Source organism: Centroberyx gerrardi, chromosome 21 (genome assembly GCF_048128805.1).
Source record: "Centroberyx gerrardi isolate f3 chromosome 21, fCenGer3.hap1.cur.20231027, whole genome shotgun sequence".
In the NCBI taxonomy this organism is placed as follows: Eukaryota; Metazoa; Chordata; class Actinopteri; order Beryciformes; family Berycidae; genus Centroberyx; species Centroberyx gerrardi.
Window position 1 is genome coordinate 2,403,508 of NC_136017.1, and position 18,595 is coordinate 2,422,102.

Sequence of the window (18,595 nt, forward strand, 5' to 3'; positions counted from 1 at the left end):
GGGTTTGTTTTGGAGACTTTCAGAAACGTATTAGCGGGGCGTCCTGGCGGCACGTACCGTGTAACCTCGATGTCGTGGGTTCAAATCCGGCCTGCGAACTTTGTCGCATATCATCCCCCCCCCCCCCCTCTCCCAATCTTTCCTGTCTCTCTCTACCTTGAACTGTCATAAAAATGCCATACAAATGCCAAAAAACAGAAATGTATTAAGCATTATAGTTTAGAATAGGTGTCTATGAGAATAATCGCGGATGTAATGTTGACATCAGCTCCCTATGAAGTGTTATTAATATCTTATAGCTGCCTATAAGGTGTTAATAAGGTGTTCAAAGACACTTATTAAGCATTGTAGTTTAGAATGGGAGTCTATGAGAATAATCACGGATGTAATGTTGACATCAGCTCCCTATAAGGTGTTAATATTTTAATACAAGAGAGAATAAGCAACAAGTTGAATAATAGAGTCTAATCCTCGCCGATGGCAGAGGAGTGTATCCCAGCTCTGAGTTGGGTTGATGGCAGTTATTACATGTATTTGATGTATTTGTGCCCGCTGCCCTTTGAGCAAGGCACTCCATCAACACTGCTCTGCGAACGTCTCCGGTGGCGCCGCCGTGCCGCCGAACCCGAGCTCTCTCCTGTCTTTGAGTCGGAGGCTGAGCGTGCGCATCAAGAGACAAACTTCCCCTTGTGTAAATTGACAGCAAATTGATCTATTTCCAAAGATGACAGCGCTCAAAGTTAAGAAGCGGGACATGAAAGCCCGCCTGCTTTCTTGCTTACACAAGGCAAGCCGCAGCACCTCAACGGCTCCATTGATAACGCCTCCGTTCAGGTATTAGACCGTGTGGGAAAGAGCTGTGAGCCATGTGAACTGCAAACACAGCGCTCTGTTGTAAATACAGCCGTCAAGGGCTCAAATCAATCACCTCTCTGAAATGAGGCGGCATTGTGGGCCGCTGCCTATAGCGCCGTGTGCCGAAGGTGGGCGAGTGTTGTCCGACGGTACGGCGGATACGAAGGACATAAAGCGGAGGAATCAATCTTCTGACTAAGTCGCGGCTCGGAGTTCACGACGGCGGATAATGTCACCGAGTGCAGAGCCTACACGGGCGATTGTGCAAGGACATTCAATGGGGCTTCCACCCACAAGCACACATCCAGGCAATAAACAGTGAAGCCTCTTTGTCTCCAGAAGATATTTCACGCATGGAAATGTCAAACATGAGTGGCACAGGCTCTTGTTTGTTTGCCGTAATAAGGCCCGTTAGAGGAGAGAGAATCCGGAAAGATCCGCCTTGGGCGACTACTCCCGCCGGCGTTTGCTGCAATAATGTCTTCTTATTAATGATGATAGTATATTTAATTTATTATGCCCTTTTCATTAAAAGCAAATCTCGGCAAGTGTTGCAAGGAAAAGCCAATTAAAAGCAATGAAAAAAAAAAAAAAAAAGGCAAAGCAAGAAGGAAAGAAAAGAAAAAGAAAGCAACGAGGGGTACAAGCAGAGGTATGCTATTTAGTCTTAGTCAGCCTGTCAGGTTAATTAATAGTAATAGGTGGTTGGAAAACCCTGCTGGAAGAAAAAACAAAGGTCAGTCTTAGGCGGTGGTAATTAGGCAAAGAAACGCATCTCCTATTTAAAGTTTATACGGATGCAGTGAGGCCATTCTTGAGAAACTGTAACAGTAAATTAAAGTCGAGATGAAATGAAAAATGCCTTTTTAACCCTTTTAGATCACATCCCCGGTCATATCGTGCACCTATTTAACAATATATGCCAAAAAAAATACAAAAAATACATTTCTTTGTATTCTTATATCAAAATTCAATCATGTTTTCTTCCTGTAAAACAAAATATGCCGTGTGCTTACGTAAGCATGCCTCAACCAATTTCAACCAATAATATCATGACATCCACCCATCAATCAATCTTCAACTTTTAGCGCACAGAGCTAAGATTCATTAGTTAGCTAGCTAGCAACAGCATGGTACTTCGGTGTGTCTTCGGGTGTTATGACACGCCCACTTTTCAACGTTCAAATCAAATTCCTCCCAACGTTACGTCCTGCCTGTCTTTCCTGTTTCACTCGGAAATACGTCACGATACGGAAGTTAGTTAATGCCGTTTCATCTCGACTTTAAAGCATGAAATGTATTTTTTGTGATACTCTATTGACTCCATCTTCCCCAAAGGAGAAATGTGTCTTTCCTTTACTTCAGCAGGGCGGAGGTTTGCTGTCACAGGGGGTTGAACCCTTGTCTCCTAGTAGAAGTATAGTCACTACGCCTCTTTGCTGCCCCTTAAAAACAGACAACAGTGAGGTATTTCTGCAGAGGTTATAACATATGAATCAAAGCACCAAACTGCATTTCATTCACCCAACCTGAGGTCCGTCTCCTGTGTTTTAAACGCGACTAGATCTGTGTCCGCCTTTAACAGCAGCTCTCGTTATGTTTTAAAACCGCACCGCATCTCTTTCCGTTCCCTCCCCTTCCTTCACATAAAAACAACAATGAAGCATTTCATAGAGGCTTCTGTCTTGCAGTCATACAAGAGATTTATCAAGGTTAACCAAGACCTACTTTAGCTGCGGACATTTCAGCAAACCCTCCCCTTGCAAACGTCTAAACACCCGACCCACTTCTCAATCCACTGGGGCCTCTGGAATACTGCTTTCCCCCCGCCGCTAGCTGCCTGGTGGCTCTGAAAAAATTCACTCTGACATTTTAAATTTACATTTCAGGCATTTAGCTGACGCTCTTATCCGCCGTGATTAAGCTTCCCGTTCCTAGATCGCCAAAATTACAAGAAACGAACTGCAAGGAGTGCTAGACGTTCCCGTGACCACAGAATGATCACGTAAGGGGAAAAGTGCCAAGGAAAGAAATAAAGTAAAGCCTAAGTAGATAGGTAGAAGGTTTTTTTTTCTTGTTTTTAGTTAGATTGGGTCGAAGAGATGATGTGATTCAACGGAGAGAGAGTAATGTGAAGATGGAGAAGAGGAGGAGGAGGGGGAACTTGGCAGAGATGCCGCTACTGGAAGGGATCCCTGATCCTCTGCAGCCGGCTCTGAAAATTCAATCTTTTGTCTGGCGGCCAAGAGGTTACGTTAGGTGGAGGTAATCGCAGGAACCTGAGTCTGGGAATTACAGCGGAGGCCCTGACACAGAGCATGGGCGGACGGAGAAAAGCGAATCTTCCCCTCATCGACGGCGAGACGCGCTGCGATAGACCGAACGGCTGGGAAACAAAACCAAGAGGGCGTGGGAGAGGAGTAGGAGTGCGCACGTTCGACCCGCCGGTTTGGCCACAAGTCCACCTGAAGCACAAACGGAAAAATACATCCGCGATATGGATTCCTGCTTAATTTGCAACGATTCAGCCAATACCGTCTTCGTCAGAGAATCGAAGCGGCACGATAAAGCCTCCAAGAGTTTGAAAGCACTCAGATGCACAAGGAGTGGAAAAAAGATAACCGGAACCCCCACATGAAAAAGGCAGCTACACAATCAGCAGCATGAGTCAGTTTTAAGAGGTCTTCCGATCGACACTTCTATATTTGAGTTTTTTGAAAAGTAAGACGAGGCGACTGACAGAGTTGGAAAGAGGCCAAGCAGTCAGCGGCCGACTCGCAGGAGCATCGGTCGCAAAAAAAACGGTGATATTATTCACGGCGGCATGAGGAACAGTCTCGAAAATCATGACAACATACAGTATGCCAAAGTACATTTCCGCTTGTTTCATCCCTCAAAAGAACTGGAGGCTCTGCTTGTTTTCAGAACCTGTAAGATGCAAATCCAAGGACGATTGAAGCTTTTCTGAAGGCGAACGGCGACCCTACTCATCACTCGGTACATGATATTCTTATATTATTAGGTGCTTGTGTTATTTCACTCACTCCCTGTATTACTCCATTTGCGAAACAAGAGTGTGAGCAGTATTTATCTTCATCGTGACCCCATCGTAACCCCTCACCCTAAAATTGCAAAAGGGAGAGTTGCATCAGATCCTGTGTATTGGTAAATGTCTCTTAATCAGGGAAGTAAGAGAGCGTGAGAAGACTACAAGGTAAAGGACGGTTCTGGTATGATCTGATTCCAGGCCAGCAGGGTGCACGCAGGGTGAGAAACGACCACCAACCACCGGCCAAATGTTGGGAAATTTTGACTCCAGCTGAAAAGCCGCTCTGGCGGGTAGCCAGCCATCGCCTGGGGGGGTTTCTTTCTATTCCAAAACTTAAACTGGCTGGTGGAATAGTGAAAGTGTCTGGTGGATTTAGGAGTCAATGAGCCAGTGTGGCAGGAAGGCAAAAAAAAAAAAAAAAAGTGAGTTTCTTGCCCTGGGTAAATGTGCTCCAGAGGCAGACAGCGAAACCATCGCTAGGCAGAGGAACAAGACTTGCCAAAAAAGCATCATTTAAGCCTCACAGAGATGAATAACAACGCTCTCTGTTAAAGTATGAGTCCATGACATGTTTACGTAAGTATATGTTTTACCCCTCTCTATTGCTGATTTAACACAACAGTGATCCAACCTATATCCAGTTTCCATTGTCTGTTCTAAACAGCCGGTGTCTGGTAGTTTGTTTGGAATAAACAGAAGAAGAAGAACTGGGTAGTTCACTGAACAGACAAAGAAAAAAGAAATTCAAACTGCATCGGCACAAAAATCCAAGGAAGAAGACATCACAGTACCGCCCACACTGTTTGATTGACAGGTGATCTCTGGGAAGCGCAAAAACACCACAAGAATGAGCGCTTAGCACCAAAAATGTCACCAAAATAAACAAAAACAAGACAAGAATTGTGTGGACTACCACTTTAAAAACGGATCCGTTTATTACGGCATTAAAAAACGTGACATTTCGGTCACAAGGACTTCCATCAGACATGTTTCGCCTGACAATTGCTGAGGAATACAGGAACTAATATCCAATTTCCCCTCTGTGGCTGGTGGCAGGGCCAGGCCGCGCTGCACTCTGCTCTGCAGCCTCATAATGAAGTGGCATTTTGGCGGGCCGGGCCCGCGCTCGGCACTGCGTGCACCGGAGTAGGTAAACAACTCATTCATCAAGGGCTTTTTTTGTGCGCCTGCCAGGAGCGGGGATTGTTCGTTATGATGGAATTTGTTCTAAGGATCAACTTATCATCTGTGTCCGGGCAGAGATGAAATAGATTTGTGGTGATGCATGATTTCTTTGGGCGCTGGTCCGTGTGGGAATACGTGCGACACAAATCTGAGTGATGATTTTTGAATAGTGTAGAGTAAATAGGTTTAGGCCGAGGCCAGGGGTCAAAACGCTGTCTGCAGCGCCGGCCGCTCCGCTTCCCAGCCGGGCCTGTTGCTGCTGATGCAAACCGACACTCTGCCGCCACATAACTGGCACAAAACACAACAAAATACCACCGCACCTGTACATGACTGCATACATTTTGGGTAGAAAACCCCTAATCTTGGCAGTGTTAGCGCCTCGCTTTACCAAGGGCTGGGCAATGATTCAGTATTATCATGTATCGTCTTTCAGTGGAATCATATCATGATGATATGATGGTATCGTGACACGCAATTTTGTTGTCTAAATTGATGATAAACAAGCAAATTTTATTTAAAACTCTTGACAGAAAGGAAATATTATTTGAAAGTTTCAGTTGTTTTGACATCACACCTAACATCACCATGCAGTTCGATGCAATCAATCAATTTGATGATTTAGCGTGATTTTTGCATACATAAGCCATATTGTGATATCGAAAAACCCTCATGATTATCGTGATCTCGACCATATCACCCGTCCTATCTCTGCCCATTGCACTACGCAGTACTAAATGCAGTTGCAGCCATCAAAAAAGTTCCTCATCCTGCATCTCTTCTGCACTAGTACCGCAACAGCACAGTGCAACACAAACCTTTACAATCAATTCAAACTACAACTTCACACCGTTCTGTGCACCTTCTAACTGAAAGGGGAACAAAATATGAATTTCCTGAACATGTCCTCTAAGAGGGGGAGCGACAAGCATGCAGAAAAACGTGGGACTTATACAATGACTGCATCGGTACACCTGTTTAAAAAAAGAATACAGGCAAATTCAGGCAAATCAGACACGTATATTCACCTGTACGCTATCACACTGCACTTTACAGCATTTTCTACACGTCTGTTGTTTATTCAGCAGTATCTAATTAACAGAAGGAAGTAAAAGTTCAATTTTTGTGAAAATGTAATGAATTGTCACACCTTTGCTATGAATTTTCACACATCCTCTTCTCTTATTCAGAAACAACTACTCCATCTTCGACTGCTAATGTCAGCGTATGAGGGAAAAATCACTAATACTAATTGAAATATCTATCTTATCAAAAAGTTTGATAGTAATTCACAACCCGGTCTGACGAGGACGTCAAGATACGTGTTTTGAAATCATTTTTAGCGAGCCAGACGTAGCTTTTAAAACCAGAATCGCAGCCTTTTGCACTTGATTCTTCCTCCCTTTGTTTATTTTTTCCACCTCCAGCACTCTTTTTTTTTTTTTTTGCACCGCCACCGTCAAACCGCTCGGAAAAAACGTGGGCACCGCCGGTTAGAAATGCATCCCACCACTTCTGCCTCGAGGGCAGCTCCTGGCCGGCTGGGATAAAGATTTTTACACCATTTATAGCTGTTTGACTATCACAGGCGGCCAGGCAGCAGGGGCGGCATGGGAGACCGCCGGCCCGAGGCGAGGTTACCACCTGAGCGAGCGTCGTGCGCTCGTTTTACGGCTCCCGGCGAACGCTAAAGTCCCATCGCACGAAGTTAGGCTTGGTGCTTAATCACAATTTCATGTGATGAAAGAGAAGCTCGCCATCCTTTAAATATCTGATTGGTAATCGTCAAAAAACATTACAGTTGAGGTGTGGAGAAAATGAGGCCATGCTGAATCACATGAATATAGCTGCAGACAAATAGACAGACAGGCAGAGACAAAAGAGAAACAGAGAAAATTGGTCTTTGGATTGTGTTTTTAAGCAAAATGAGGCAAAATTGCGCCATTATTTTAATTCCACATCTTCTCTAGCAGCTTCTCTTGCTGCTGAATAGATACACAGATAGAAACCAGCAGTAAACAGAGTGGAGCCTGTGCATGGAGGAGCTCACAGCGAGAGACTATTTCACCGCAGTCGCAGCAATTTTACAGTAGAGGCCGGTTTTCTGGGTACAGAGCGCTACGTTAACGCTCCGTCAGACGCTGCCGTGACACGGGACGGGGCGGGCGGGTTGAGCCGGTCACAAAGACGGCACTCTTTCCACTGCTGGGGGAGAGGAGGGGGCGGAGGGGTGGAGGTGGAGGGGGGGGGGGGCATTAAAAACCACCGCACTCAGCAACAGAATCCAATCCCTTTAATCCTCGCTGGTATGCCCGGGCGACAACCCGCCCATCGGTCTCCGCCTCAATTAGCGCTGATGGGGCCGGTTGCTTAACGGCACGCGGGACAGGGGGGGGGGGGGAGCGCTCGGTCGAACCGCCGCCGCCGCCGCCGCCTGCACCGTTTACACAAGGCGTTCCTCCTGGGTAGCAGGCCCGCAGTCGGACGGGTGCATAGCGTACATTCTTAACGGGACGGGCAATTTAAATACCTCGTTATCTCTCTCGTGAGAGATCGTCCCCTCCCACCCCACCCCCACTCCCCGCTCTGTTCTTCAATTGTTTGGATTTATTTGAAGGGTGTGTTAAGTGCCACTTGGGCTTGGGGGGGGGGGGGGGGGGGGGGGGCATGGATTGGATTTACACTGCTATTGCAATATCACAAAGCCTGCAGCCCGGGCGTTTCAATTCATTTTTATAACACATGCAATCAATAAGAGAAGTATAGAGAGAGGGGAGCAGACAGGCCTCCCTCAAACCCACAAGTCCTATATAAATATATACTGTATATGAGGATATTGGTCCAATGGGAGACATTCCCATAATCCTCCGCTGTACAGCTACCGAATGTGCTTCCAGCCCCATCACAAGGTAATGTAGACTTAAAAACCTACAACGAGGCTTTTGAAAAAAAAGGGGGTATCACAGTTCATATAATTCATATCGCAACTGCCGTTTCTGTCACGCTAATCAAAATATGATATCTTTGTCCACACCATGCAGCACGGCGTCAGCTGAGAATCAGCAGAGGAGAGAAAGACTTGTTTTTGGTCCAGGTTCAGCTGTAGGACATCACAGGATGAAACCAGCTATCTGTGTTTTGGAAAATCCTGGTATGAGGCTTCTGCTCTACAATGGATCAGAGAGGTAAATAAGTATTTTATTATGAGCCTCTCTACATACAAAAGAGCCAAAAGTAAAACCCTAATTTTTCTAGTCTACCAGCCAGGTAACCAAGCATCACCTGGAGGTTTTATTCTACTTTACGGGAGCTAAAATAACAAAAGCAACTGGTTTGAATCTAGTAGCCACTGTAGCCGGAAATGTTAGGGACCAATAAATCCTTCATCATCATCATCATCATCATCCATCCAACCATCTAACGGCCTTTAGCTGACTTCTTGCTCATCTTTACATTTAGAGTAAAATAATCAGTTGGTCTTGAGGCCTCAGCCAGCCAAAATAAAATACCAACACTTCTGCGTTTTTTAAATTGAGCTTCTGTTAAAAAGTGCAATAAGTAAGATTTTTAGCAGCACAAAATGACTGTGATGTATCTGCGGGGGTTGATAGGGTTGTTGATCAATACCAATGACTCAATGATCACTTGGCCAGCTGCTGAGATTTCTGGCTTTCAAAACTCACTTTCCGGCCGGTGCTACATTTCAACCACGAAGGCTAAAAAGCCTCGATCACCAGCCAAAAAGGCAAATGACAAAGCACTTTTATTATTCCAGTGTTTTGCCTGGTGACATCACTTCACGTTTCTGTTGGATCTCCGCTAGCTTACGCTTCTGTTTGTGAAAATGTGACTTTATCGTTTGTGTCAATTATGGACAGATTACTTAAAAGTCCCCATGAAATGAACTCCCATTATTTTTATCTTTAAATGGTGACCTCATGCTGCACCAGGAGGCGTAAACACAAAATCCAACCAATAAATCATCACAGATCTTTGAACAGTCCCGCTCCTCCGCCCCCCTCCCATCAAATCAAACCGCCTTTCTCTCCCTAACTGATCTCCCATTGGTTTAGACTTTTTGAATGATCCCTCGCTGCGTTACGTCCCGCCCCGGCATCGAATCGAGGAAGTAGAGATGCCGTTTCATGCTCCTTTAATGCAATTTCTGCTTTTTTATTAGACAGCGACCGACAAAGAGCGACAGAACAGAGGAGGGGGGCGACGGCGGTCACGAGCGGTCGGACGGTCAAACCCGCGGTACGCCGTTTACGCCTCGAGTCCCCGGGTCACCCTTACCCTTTCGAGCTTTTTTAGTGAGAAGAGGTTACAGTGAGGAATCTCAATGAGAGGAGGAGGAGGAGGAGGAAGGAGGGAGGGTGAAGCAGGCGAGGACCCATGAGAGAGCCTGAAACAAGAGCATGATGAATGTACAGCTCGCAGTTTTTAATCAAGGATCAAAGCAGGGCCTCTCCGTCTGAGCAGCCGGCCTGTCTAGACTGCGACTCTCCCAAGCACATAAAGCAACATCTGCAGGATGCATTAATTACAGTAAAGGCCCGTTCTGGACCGTCCTCTGGGGTCCCGCGCTCAGATGCATCAAGTGGTCTGCGGGGGAAACAAATCCCGCATATATGGAGAGCTTTAGTCCAAAAAGCTATTTATATACATCTATTTTGGAAGGAGACTTCATTGCCTCGAGTTCATCATTCAATATCTCCAAAATATAGAAGCTCCAGCCTTTAAAGGCGATGTTGTTCGCTCAGCCGTGGACTTAAGTTACCCACTACCCTTTAAAAAGCCCCATCATTTGTTTTAATTCAGTCAGAAACGGTTAGAGGGGCAATTCATCGACCTCCCATTAGCGAGCCGGACTCGGCCTGCATTTACATTTTAGGCTTTTAGCCGCTGCTCTCGTCCAGACCGGCGTACAACAGGCGAGCAGGTAAGGGGTTCGACGTTTTGCTCAAGGACAGTTTGACGGGACACATGGCTGTGGCAGGGGGGGGTTTGAACATGTGAGCTTTCTGTTACAGGACAGTCTCTCTAAACCTTTGGCACTCCTGCCGCCCCATTCTGTCTCCTACACCGCAAAAAACAAGCTGTCCAGTGATGTTCTCTTCTCTCCAGACCTATCAGCTTATTTCATGATATTTTTAGTCAAATTCTCTCACTGCACTGGCAGATAATCTGCTGGTTTCAGTAAATTTCACTTGATTCATGCCAATATGACTTCTTCTTTCAAGAAATCATCATAAAACAATGAAGAAAATCTGGAAACAAGAAACTTTCTCCAAGACAATTTCACTTTTACCAAGAAAATGTCCTGAAACAAGTTACATTCTGCTGGAAAAAAGGTGTTTATACCGGTAAAATTATCTACCAGTGCAGTGAGATGATTTCCCTAAAAAAAAAATCCTAAAATAAAACTTTAAAAGTCTGGATACAAGATAAAATAACTTACGTTTGTCAGTTTTTGCCGTGCAGGACTGCACAATTCATGAAGTACAGTCGTAAATCCAAATTTTGCTTTCCAGAATTAATGATCGTCGAATTCAGCAAAATTTAAACATATAGTTTTACTCCGTCACTTAAAGTCAATCTGGATGACAGTCAGCTTAATGCCTAAAGTATAATATAATTTAATTTATGCCCACTGTATTAACGATAATCAAGATCCTAAAGATGCCAAAAGTGCAGAAGAACAACTTTGTTCCCCAAATAACAGAGTCTAATTATCGTGTGATCAATAACCGCGATCGCAATATCTACCAAAATAATCGTGATCATCAATTTTAGGCAGGATGTATACAGTCTCCCCCCGTCTTCCTCCGGAGCTGCACCTCTGCTCCCTGTGAGGAGGGGAAGGCTGAATTAAATATGCGTGTTATTTCGGTCTCTTCGCTGGTATAAACAGATCCGGGTGAAGCAGCGTTCGCAAGCGTTTGTTTTAACCTGCTGGGGAGTTTCAGACGGGTGGGGTTTACTGCACCGGGACAACTCGGAGCGCATCAATTAAGTCGTCAATTACAGAAAAGTACACTAACGATTTGCTCTGATTGAAAGCTCACCCGTCTGATACAGGTCAAAACAAATCACCGTTCCTGCAGAAAACCCCCATCGACCGCAGTGAAGGTGTTTTTACTCTTAATCTTGGTGAAAGTTTAGATTAGTAATATTTATGTGGTGAGTCTGCTGGAGAACCCCTGGGCCCTTGAAAAAAACTTGTTAAAACCTTGTTGTGTCATTTAAAAAAAAGATAAATGAGCGTCGGTGAAGAAAACAAAGCCGTCTTTTCTGGATAACTGTCTTTCGGCAGATGGATGTTTTTTTTTCTGTCTGGCAAAAGCGAAATGCTGAGAATTATCTGCAGATATTAATGTCACCGAGGGAGATGTTTTGTCTTTGGTCTCCATGTTACTTCTAAACAGGAAGCAGGACACTTTACTGTTGTGTCCATCAGAAACAGAGGTTGGTACATCGCCAAATTAACCAGCCATGTAACCGATTTACCAGCCAGGAAGACATTTGGAATAGAACTAACGATTATTTTCATTGTCGATTAATCTGTCGATTATTTTCTCGATTAATCGATTAGTTGTTTGGTCTATAAAATGTCAGAAAATGGTGAAAAATGTCGATCTGAGTTTCAGGATTCAATACAACCAGGATACGATGTAATAAATAAAAGTTCAGTGTCAACAAAGTCTGACTGTGCAGAATTCAGTTTATTTCTGAGACTCAAATCTTTCCAGCGATGCCATTGGCTGCTAGAATGTAAACAACAATTTAAAAATGTCGTTACAAAGTGACAATAATTTAATTTGGATGGAGAGCTTGTGAAACTGTGATGGTCAAGAGTCTCATTCATTCATTTTTCTGACTAGGGCTGCAACTAACGATTATTTTCATTGTCGATTAATCTGATGATTATTTTCTCCATTAATCGATTAGTTGTTTGGTCTATAAAATGTCAGAAAACGGTGAAAAATGTCGATCAGTGTTTCCCAAAGCCCAAGATGACGTCCTCAAACGTCTTGTTTTGTCCACAACCCAAAGATATTCAGTTTACTGTCATAGAGGAGTAAAGAAACCAGAAAATATTCACATTTAAGAAGCTGGAATCAGAGAATTTTGACTTATTCTTCTTAAAAAATGACTCAAACCGATTAATTGATTATCGAAATAGTTGGCGATTAATTTAATAGTTGACAACTAATCGATTAATCGTTGCAGCTCTACAGGACTTCCAAATGATGGTTGGTTAAAAAGCCAACGTGTCACGATCAACAAGTCACTTCTTTCATTTCTTATTGGGAAACTCTAAAAAAAAAAGCTGGCCGCCAACAGCCAATCAGATTTCGGCGCTTCCTTGTTTCCCTACTGATGTGAAAATACTTCTGCCTGGCGAGTGCAAAATGGACGACTTCTACTTTAAAGACTTCGGGAATAAACGTCACAAAAAAAACGATTCTTAAAGAGAACGGCTGCATCCGTCATCGGGGTCGATCGTACGCTCTGAAGTCATTTGAGTTTTTCTGAAGTTACATTCGATTTCTACCTAGAATAGCACTCTCTAGCTAGCTATGCTAACTCAACAAAATGATGTAATGTTGTGAAACGCGACACCAAAGCAGTGTACATTATAAATACATAGTTTGTTCTTCTTGGTCTAAAGTGTGCAGCTGCAGAACAGTACGGAGACGCAATCGGAGTCTCTCGCACCGCCGATATCGATCAGAATCCACCAAGTTCAAACCAACCAGTCGCAGGAAAAGATTTCCAATCATTTGCCTGGTGGACGGTCGTATTTTCCCCGTTCTGGTTGTGCGAGATGCCGTCTTTGCTCGCCACACGCCTCCGAGCAGCAGCCTAGTTGGGTCCGGTGGGACGACCAGGCTACATCTGGACTTAACAAATACACCTGTGCTTTTGGAGCCTTATGCATAATGCAAGGGAACATATTAGAAAGAATAAAAAAAAAATGGGACAGTGCCGGTATATAGCCGGCGTCTGACAGCTTCAGGAAACACCCAACACACTGCAGCAGGAGGGGAGAGAGAGGCGAGGAAATATGTTTTAAAAGACGTTTAAACGGGACGACAAATTAACAAGCTGCTGTAGATTAAATAACCTTATAGTGTGAAGCAAGAGAGGCAGGCCCGTCCTTTCAAACTGTGGGGAAGGGCTGTGTGATAATTGCAGTGTATGAATACTGTATGATGTGGTTTGAAGACGTTTCAGCAGCTCTACAGCGGTGGATTGTGGGAATATTTCCCACTAGACTCCCCATTAATGACCAATCTCCTCGCACAGAAGATTTCTGGAGTTGAGGGAGGCTTGGTGTGCTCGATGCCTCTAAATCTCACTACTTTACCTTATTATACATAAAATATATATACTTTAAACGTCCTGTCTTTTTGATAAACATCTTGTATTTGTTCGTATTGCAGCGTCGGCACGATGTTGAATGTTTTTCAGGTGAAATGCCTTCGAACGCCCGGTGTGTCATCGTTCTTACGGCTGCAAATGATGAAACTTTAAAAAAAAACATCACAGGGAAATAATGTGATATTTAATTGCTCCCAGTAGGAGAACTGCGGTCGCCCTGCTCACTATTCCACCCAATTAAGGCGACTGCTAAATTCTAGTTCTCTCTCTTTAACGTGACAGGATCGCAGCGATTGAGATTTAGACGAAACATAAACAGGCAGCGGTTATAAGTTTGGTTTCGTGTGGAAGAGCTGATGTTGAAAGAGCAGAGCTGCTTCATCTTTGCCCTGCTGCTGTAACCTTAACTCCGGTTTACAAGGCGATCAATTCCTGCCTGAAGGTCCCGCGTCGGAGTGTTTTCCAGACCAGAGTTTGACCTCCAGCCAGTGGTTGGGTAACCATGCCGTGTTCAGGTCATATATGACGAAACCTGAAGAACGGGATGACATCAGGGCTGCAACTCACAATTATCTTCACTATTTTTTCGATTGATTATTTAGTCTATAAAATGTAAACAATAATGAGTCAGCACCAGCAGCCAAAAACCCCAAAATATTCATTTTATAATGATATGAAACGGAGAAAAGCAGCAAATCTTAGCATTTGTGAAGCTGTAATCAGGAAATGTTTGGGATTTTTTTTATAATTGATGATCAGAATCCTAATCGATTAATTTTCTGTCTTTTCTGTTTTTCTAAAATTGACTAATCATGACTTTAAAATCAACCGTAAACAAACTGAAGCAGATACTGCTCGCTTTTCTTAAGTAGGGTTGATTGTATTAACATGAATATAACTGAGAATTTTGCTATTGATATATATATGATATCTATATTGATATATTATTTTGGGATTCCACAATTCGTGACACCCAGTGGGAGATATCAGCCGCTCATATTTACAGCAGATCTGACATGATGTGAACGCTGCATAATTTACAAGCCGCAGTGCAGATTTATGTCGTTAATCTTAATCAAAGTTAATCTTTCAGCTCGGAGCCCCTGCGTTTCTTAGCGGTTCCGGAGGTCGCTCTTCAGCCGGATGACCCGGGCCCCCGTGGTGCATTGTGGGAGAATATCTTTGACTCTGACCTCCATGATTTCCCTCTCCAGGAATCACTTGAAGCGCCGCATTATCACATTAAGGAGCACGTGTGTTCCTTAGAAGAAAACCGTCACTGTCCAGTTCTGCAGTTTTATTCAGACTTGAAACTCGACTAGAGCTGAATTAATCAAGAAAAAAAAACTGAAATCGCAATATGAACTTCTGCAATTTCCAAATCGCAGAGGCTGCAATTCATTTCCTAAGAGAGAGGCGCCCAATAAACGAGGCTCCGAGTGATCTTTAGTCCATGAATCAAGAACAATATCTGTGAAAACCTTTCATCCTTTCATCTGGCATCTATTTTTTTTTTTAACAAAAATCACTCTTCTTTAAACAATTTTAAAGTTCTAAAAAATGTATGACAAGAAAAACGTGATGATACGAATCGCAGTTGCAGTATTCTGTCAAATAATCGCAATTCGATTTTTTTGCCGACCTCAAAAACAAAACATACGCGCGCATACGGAGCCCGGTTGTAGTCCTGTTACTTACTGAAAACATTTGAACTTCATTACCCATAAAACCCTGTGCGGTGATGTCAGCAGGCTGTTTACCAACCCGGCCGCTCTGTGCTGCTTTTTTCACACCGAAGAAAACCAAAGAAGACGAAAGAGGAGAAGATCTAACGCGGGCGAGTCGTTACGTTTTGATTCGTCACTTCCTTGTCGGCGGGGAAACGTCCGTGACGACCCGACAGCAGAGTTTAATTGGGTGAATCTAAGGTGCCTCGATTAGCGGGGGATGGGGCGCCCCACTTTCTGATTTTTTGATAAAACAGGTGATATTTTTTTACATTAAAGTCCTGCCTGGTGCAGCTTGTCGCTTCAGTCCTTCGTTGGCGTAACAATTTCTCTGCGCTCAATAGATTTTAAATAAAGACCTCGAGGTAGTCTTTATTTTTTACTGAAGTGGTCATTTAGCGAGTTGCAATAGGCCTCATCAAATCAACCCACTCAGCCCTTATCAGAGGGGTTTTTTTTAAGAGTCTTTTGGAGTTTGTGTTAATTCAACTTGGGCTGAATGGAGGATTATTATCCCGACTCAAGTAGGAGCCACTCGTTTCCCCACTTCAGACAGTAATGAGCGACTGGAACAATCATCCGCTGCACTGTGCGAAAAAAAACACCTGGACGGCCCTCTGACCGACCCCGGCTATTATTATTGCATTTGAAAAACCTTTTAATTCCCACTCCAGCCCTCAAAAACACCCCGAGGCTCGCTGTTAAGTCAACACACACACACTCGCCAAAAAAAAAAACTTGAATTTATTGCAGCGATGCCTCTTTTCTCTTCACATTTCACTAACATCCTCCCTGTCTGTATTGTGCTTTTATAGTCTTTCCCTGCCGCACTGTTTATACACTGTGTGCTTTCTTGTTCTGCAATAAAAAAAAATAAAAAATACACACCAGGATTGACCTTTTTCCACCCGTTTTCACCTCACTGACCCTCTTGACATTCATTATGCGTTCACCGCTGGCAAATTAAGGACATATGAAGGATTTGCACAAACATTAGAGGTGCAAATTGCTTCGCCGCGGTGAAGGTTGGACTGTAAATGTTAAAATCCTGGCTGGATGTATGGATAAACCGGCCAAAACTCACTTTCCCCACCTTTTTTTATTTGCTAACCAAAGCTTACCTGACCTTTCAAGCTAATAAACGTGTTTATGATCGAAATCCAATAGTAAGAACGCTGTAAATTACGTGAAAATAAGGGCTTTAAACAAAAAAAACAACATAAAATCTCTTTTTTCTGATTATAATTCTGGTTGTTTGCCTGATTGGAGTTCACAGATGAACCTCCTTTTTTATTCTGCACTACAACAAGTTGGGTTTTTTTAATTAACACCCAAAATAGAGCCATCAGATAGGTTTTTTTTGTCCTGAGCAGCCCCATCTGAGAAGATTATTGTTGTCAGATATGACTTGTTAGAGAATTACATAACAGTCTATACTGTAGGAGGGGAGCTAACTGAGGACAGAGGAGCCTAGGAACAAAACTGCCGTCCTTACACAACCCCACTGTCCCCAAATCTCCTCCTAGGGAAGGAAATAAGAGAGAAATTCAACTACGCTTTATGCTGGGAGAGCCCCTTCATGGACCCCCCTGGAGGTCCCCGGACCCCAGCTTGGACACCGCTGCTCTCCTGACATCTGCACCATGCACACATACAGATGTGGGATGGAGGATGCAAAGGGGGCAGAATAATGAGGTGAAAATGGTAAAATGGGATTTTCTTTCCCCACACTGCATTGCATTGCATCTCTCCAGAGACAACAACCAGCATTGCATTGCATTCACCCGGGATAACAGTAAGCATTGCATTCTCCATAGCTGACAATAAGCCGTGCAAAACCCCTCCACACCCACCTGAAGAACAGGAGATGAGGAAAACGGCGAAGGCCAGTTTGGTGGCGTCTCCCATTTTCCATCCGAATTTGATCCTTTGACTATAAAGAGAATTTTAAAAAAAAACACACCACACACTAAAAAAGCACCTTGCAAATCAAATGTCTCGCTGCTGCTCCAGTGAGCTCTGTCTTTGCAAAAAGGGCATCTTTTAAATGTCGGGGATGAAGCCTAATCCAAAATATCCCGTAGTAGCCAGGTAATGCGAGCCTTATTAAGTCCCCCAAAAAACACACAAGGAGGAGAGCGGGGTATTTCCAGGTTCACAGACAGGCGACGGAGGGCGACTTGTTGGCATTCAAGCCAGGGCTGCCACGGACTTGCCAGGTCTGCAGCATCGTTGCGCTGACATCGGCCACATATGTGTTCATGTGTGCCTGGTTAACCTGTTATTACACCGGGGGAGCGCACAGCCGAGCCAGAACCGTGCGGCGATAACATCCATCGGACTGGAAATCAAGCGCACTCCTCCGGTCTTCAATCAAACTTCTCTCGAGCGGCGAGCTCCGGCCGCGTTTAACGTCAAAAAATCGATGCTGATAAAAACGAGTATTTCCCCCCCCTCCGCGGAAACAGCAGCCGGGCTTCTTAAACGCCGGTTCAAACCTTTCGTTTAGTGTTGTATTCCGTTTTAAATCGTGGATTTCGTCTGACAGTCCGGTTCTGCCCGGAGCCAGACCGATACCGCTCCGTCCGCTCCAGGGGGAAAAACAGCTGAATAAGAGGCTTCCTCCGGGGTGACAGCGCTTTCCAAAGTGGGGAAAAAACAGCCTTTCCCTGTTAAAATTACTTAAAAAGAAATTAAAAACGTACAAAAATACAACGACACGAACTGCTACAGCTTCTGCTAATCCGTCCAGCTAATGCAGCGGTCGAGTTAGGACGAGCTGCTTTCCCAAGTCTCCTCCTCGCCTCCTCTTGTCGGGACAATTTCAAGATGGCGTCACTGACCAGCGTCAAGCTAGAAAGAATGAGAAATGCGACTTCCGGTCGTTCTTTTCAAAATAAAACCTCCATTGACAAAACGTGTTTTCAAACGATTTTTGAAATTATATATATATATTTTTAAATATTAAATCCACTTGAACTGAGTTTCCCCACCTTTATATTTGCGGAATACAGTTTGCCCACATTGTTAGGCTGATATAATTCTTTATGACCTAAATTCACAGCATATAGGCTATCACGGTGCATTGTGTCAAACGAATGTAGGTTATATGAGGATATAGGGTCTTTTAAGGTGAATTAGCATAAATTAATGCTTTTCTGAAAGTTTCATTGATTTTTGTGTGTATTGATGGTTGTTTGCCTCATGGTGATAACACCACCTTTGTATTTACCACCGCATCACTGATTAATACTATTGATACTATTAATATTAATAGTATTTAAGTAATGATTTATACATTTCAAGCCTTAAATTCGCCCGTCCACATGGTAGGCTACTCTTTTACCAGGAACACTCCATATTTAAATATTCCAGTGAATCTTTTGATACA

At 43.9% G+C, this 18,595-nt stretch overlaps 1 protein-coding gene across 1 annotated transcript in view; it reads right to left on the minus strand.

The window, feature by feature from the left end:
• acvr2ab (activin A receptor type 2Ab) overlaps positions 1–17,657 on the minus strand; it is a 52,771-nt gene extending 35,114 nt beyond the window's left edge. The window contains exon 1 of the mRNA XM_078291028.1: positions 17,058–17,657. Coding sequence (XP_078147154.1) covers positions 17,058–17,112 — 55 coding nt within the window. The 5' untranslated portion in view covers positions 17,113–17,657. The remainder of the gene's footprint in view (positions 1–17,057) is intronic.
• Positions 17,658–18,595: the final 938 nt, after the last annotated feature.